General features: G+C 44.4%; 1 protein-coding gene across 1 annotated transcript; it reads right to left on the bottom strand.

The window, feature by feature from the left end:
* Nucleotides 1-501: 501 nt before the first annotated feature.
* On the bottom strand, nucleotides 502-3,289 carry cetn3 (centrin 3). The gene is made up of 5 exons (XM_070988891.1): nucleotides 3,199-3,289; nucleotides 2,281-2,419; nucleotides 1,486-1,600; nucleotides 1,149-1,340; nucleotides 502-994 (listed from the first exon to the last, which is right to left on the bottom strand). The coding sequence occupies exons 1-5, from the start codon at nucleotides 3,213-3,215 to the stop codon at nucleotides 951-953; spliced, it is 507 nt and encodes a 168-aa protein (XP_070844992.1). The 5' UTR covers nucleotides 3,216-3,289; the 3' UTR covers nucleotides 502-950.
* Nucleotides 3,290-4,664: the final 1,375 nt, after the last annotated feature.

The raw sequence follows: 4,664 nt of genomic DNA, 5'->3' as shown, positions 1-4,664 counted from the left end.
TCAATGAAATGACCACAAGGAGACGAAAATAACCAGAGATTCAAAACGAGACGTAAACCAACTAAAAAGAGACAAAAACTGAATAAAAAGAGACGCAAAACAGGAAAAAACTGTCAAAACATTTCACTAAAAACCTAAATATGAACCTTGTGGTGGCGCTGGAGGAGGAGTCTGGGGTCACCAAAATGATTAGGATCCGTCTGTATAAGATTTCATGGGCATTGTCTCACAGCTGTCGGGGTGGACAGACAAACTCTGCCGTCTCCGTCGCGGTGATAACTTCAGTGTCTGAAATATGATCAGTGTGGGATGTTTGTGTGGGACACTGAACGATGTGACTGTCCATGTTTTCCATCTCTTTTCGACGTACTTTCAGATTTATTCACCGTTTATTAAACTGATTTTTTATTTGCTCCAGTGTGAAGCGACAGGACGTGTCTGGGGTTTTCAACGGGGACGGGTGGAAACTAAAAATCAGAAATAAAGTTGGAAAAGAGTTTTCCGGCAAACCGATTTATTTTGTACAAAATAAATACACATTCAAACTACAGAATATAAAACAGAATCAAAGAGTCTCTTCAGCCTTTGCCTCCAGCAGCTGACAACAAGCTGAACATCAGGTCTGAATTATGATCAACTAGACTAACATCAGTCTGAAATGTCCTCTGAGACTCTGCAGCACGTTTTATTCAGACAGAAACACGGAAACGTCCACAACACACGAACAAAAGAGCTGCATGACACCAGCAGCTGCATCGTCAGGAAGTCTTTTCAGACAGTCCGATCGGCTCACGTCACCCATCAAGTACAAAGCACAAGGACAACGAGAGCTTCAGGTCCACCTCAGACCGTCTGGAGGAAGCAGACACCGCTCGCTCGTACGCTCACCTTCATTCACACGCTGACAGGCGTTCAGTCACTCAGCTTCTCGATCAGCCCAGAGCTCTTCATCAGGAGTCTCCCGTCATGATGGACAGGAACTCGTCCTGATTTACTGGAAGACAGAAAAACAAGTTTGTCAGAGAGAAACTTTGCACGTTAATGCTCATCTGATGCCACAAAAACAGACAACACATACCTGAGCAGGTACTTTACGGCAGAGACTACAAAAGGACATTATACTCGGTAATGTGGTAACCATCACTTACTTTCACCGTCTCCGTCAGCGTCAAACTCGTCGATCATACTGCGCAGCTCCTCGTCGCTGATGTTCTCCCCGAGCTCTCGAGCTACTCGTCTCAGGTTCCTCAGACTGATCTTTCCCGACTCGTCATCGTCAAACAGCTTGAAGGCCTTCATGATCTCCTCCTTCGGGTCTCGCTCCAGGATGCGATCGGTCACTGTGAAAGACGTGAACACATTAAGGATTTGTCTAACAGCAGATTTACTCGCTCTGCGCGTCTCCGCCTCCCATCATCACTCTGACGCTCACATGCACGACAAGATCTCTGCAGAGAGATTCAACTGAGCTGAGGGCAAACTTACCAACTTCATTGAAATCCTCAAATGTTATTTTGCCATTTCCCTCTCTGTCATAGTCTTTAAGAATCTTCAAAACATCCACTTTCTTCACCTCAAAGCCGAGCGCTCGCATCGCCACCTGTTGGGATGTTCAGTATGTTTGAACGGAGTCGAGTCGTGGTTTTGATCTTTGTCAGGAAATGACGTGAGACGTAGAGAAACCAGGTTGTTTATATCCCTGCAGTCACGATCCTAACAGCATCCAGCTTTCTGATCATCTACGTGCAGCAATGTCAAGGATTCCTCTTCATCTCAGCATTTCACAGTTAACTGATTTCTTTCTGTCTGAACTCTGCTGGGTTTACTTTCTCCACCTGATCACCATTAATGGACAACAAGAGAGGCAACAAACACCAAAATAAAAGCTCTGCATGCCTCAATAAAAGCAGAAGTCCATCATAATGCAGAGGATAAAGTTTACTGCCACTGATTTCAGTCACTGAAGTTTGGATGCACTCAAACTGAGCTCATCCTCAACAGTTCAGGTAACTCAGTCCAGGTGGAACTGATCTGATCGATGTCGAACACACCTGAACAATCAGATGATCAGAAACCTGGAGCGTTATGGTCGTGGATGAAGGGATATAAATGTTCCAGGTCACATCCCAAATATGATCAGAACCACGATGGGACTCAGAACCAGGACACTGGTGTACATGTAAAGTGAGTGAGTCAATCAATCAATGAATCAATCAAACTGTGCGAACTGCTGACTGAAAAACCTCTTTTCCTTCAACATAAGCGTCCTTCGCTGCTCACCTTCAGCTCGTGGTAGTCGATCTCTTTATCTTTGTCAGTGTCAAACAGCTCAAAAGCTTCTTTGATTTCATGTTTCTGATCCTCTGTGAGCTCCCTCCTCTTCTTTCGCTTGTTTTTGTCTGTCGCTGCAAGTTCAGCTCTGAAGAGACAGATGCCAAAGACAACACATTCACACACACAGCACAAGACTGTTAGCTCTACGGCCGCTCACGTACTGAGTAAAGTAAGTAAGGTCAAGTCACAGAATCTGACAGAGGACATCATGATCACATTTTCACAATGTCTGATACCGTGGAGACACTATTTATGACAACAGCTATCAAAAAGAATGCAGTAAACTACTTTAAAAAGTGCTTCTGGTAACGTTTCATGGTAAGTGTTATCATAATAATAATTAATGCAACAACGAAGATATTGTTTAGCAAATGAATCAGGATTACAGCAGTTCAGCAGAATATCTGTGCACTGATGAGACCGCTCATACTTTAACTATGAAGTAGAAATACTTAGTTTGTTGCATCAATCAACGCGCAGTCCTGCATGAAGACGTCATCATCAACGTCCCCTTAACGTTAAGCTAACCGTGAAGCGCTAGCTAACGGCTCACCGTGTGCTTTACTGCGGGCTATAAATTACGAGAGAATAAGAATAAGACAAGTCACAGAGGCGGTTAGCTAGTTAGCCGTTTCTCCTTCGTCAACTTGTAAAAAAAATGTAGTCTTACAAGTTAGTCGTAGTTTTGCGGATAATTCGGTTAGCAAATGCCACCAAACACTGATGCTAATAGCTAAACATGCTAACGCTAGCTGACGCGAATGAACTACATTTGTCTGCGCGGTTCCACGTTTTCTCTGAGCTGAAGACACGAAGCTGAAGACTGAAGACACGAAGAGCAGCGGGAGACACAGGGCGACTCACCGCAGAGAGAAACTCATCCTCAGCTGATGTTACACGAAACGTTTCTGCTGCTAAACACTCAGATTTCACTGCAACGGAACACAACAAATCCGTTTATTCGCGCTCGTAAGGAGGCTTCCTATTGGTCGCTGGTCACCAGGCAGCAGTGAGGTGTTCTCTGATTGGTTTATGTCACAGCTATTCAATCTGCCGGCTCTTCCTTCTTCTTCTACTTCTTCTGTAAGGTTTCACAGCAATAGTGTCGCATTACTACCATCTGCTGGAGGGAGTGAACTCCTACAGTTTGTTCTTACGGCTGTAGAGTCACTGACACCTGCTGGCCACAGTGGAGGACTGCACTCTTATGTCTGATTAAACAAACGCTGAACGGGTCGTCCTGACCTCCTGACCTCCTGGCCCAGCTCTTGTTACTCTGACAGGATGATGTTCAGTCAGTCTGCAGACATAAAGACCCCAGACACACACTCAGACACCTCCTGGATTATTCATGAGGACTCATCCTGTGAATGTTCCTCCATTCACTTCCTCATTGAAAGCCTGCATGTTCGCCTTTTTTTGCTTCCCCCCTCAAAAGTTCCTCTGTTTTCTTCACCACGTATCACTGAATGTTTGTCTTTGTCCACTTTTTGCTAGCAGCTGTTTGTTGGTCGGTCCACTTTGGTCCAGACTGAATTATCTCAACATCTATTTAATGGATTGACATGAAATTTGGTAAAAGCTCTCAGAGCATGACTTCCACTGACTTCAGTGATCCCCTGACTTTCCTCTGTGCCTCCATGAGGCAGATCCTTGGTTAGATATGAGTCTTCTGAATGCTTTGTTTTTCTACTTGCACTCATATTTAGCCACAGAACACAACAAGGAGGCTCTGAGGGGCCACATTTCTTCCCCTCACCACATGACAAACCCAATAATGGCTCTTACTGTGTAGATGCAGGCATAGCTGCAACAAAGCACAGAACATAATATCTCACTGGAGACTAAACAATTATGATTCCACGCAGAAATATGCTGGGAGGACAAAAACCTTCTCTAATCCGAACCAGAAAACATGGAGCCCTCTGAAGATGATTGGCAGCGTTGGAGGCTCTGGATGAGCTTTTTGCTGTCAGTCAAACCAGCAGCAACATGTTCATGTGTCAGGACATGATGAATGAAAGAGTGAGAGAAATCTGCAGCTCGTCTCAGTGAGGAAACACAGTTCAGTCCAATCCTTTGACTTATGTCCAACTACCTGCAGAACAGCCAGCGTCCCATCAGCCTCAGCTGGACTGTGGTTGCTAATTTGCAAATGCTAGCACGCTAACATGGTAAACATTGCACATGCTAAACCTCAATTCAATTCAATTCAGTATACCTTTATTAGTCCCACAAGGGGAAATTCCAAAGCGTGTTAGCATTGTTAATGTGAGCATGCTAATGTTAGCATTTAGCTCAAATGCTAAAGACCAAACAATGAATTTATT

The sequence above is a fragment of the Chaetodon trifascialis genome, chromosome 20 (assembly GCF_039877785.1).
Source record: "Chaetodon trifascialis isolate fChaTrf1 chromosome 20, fChaTrf1.hap1, whole genome shotgun sequence".
In the NCBI taxonomy this organism is placed as follows: domain Eukaryota; kingdom Metazoa; phylum Chordata; class Actinopteri; order Chaetodontiformes; family Chaetodontidae; genus Chaetodon; species Chaetodon trifascialis.
This window is presented reverse-complemented; position numbering and strand designations above follow the sequence as displayed.

Bases quoted from the DNA above. Each gene is read 5' to 3' on its own strand.
- cetn3 (XM_070988891.1), bottom strand. The intron at 1,601-2,280 runs GTGAGCAGCGAA...ACATCCCAACAG, and splicing joins TCGACTACCACGAGCTGAAG to GTGGCGATGCGAGCGCTCGG. The intron at 1,341-1,485 runs GTAAGTTTGCCC...CGTCTTTCACAG, and splicing joins TGAGGATTTCAATGAAGTTG to TGACCGATCGCATCCTGGAG.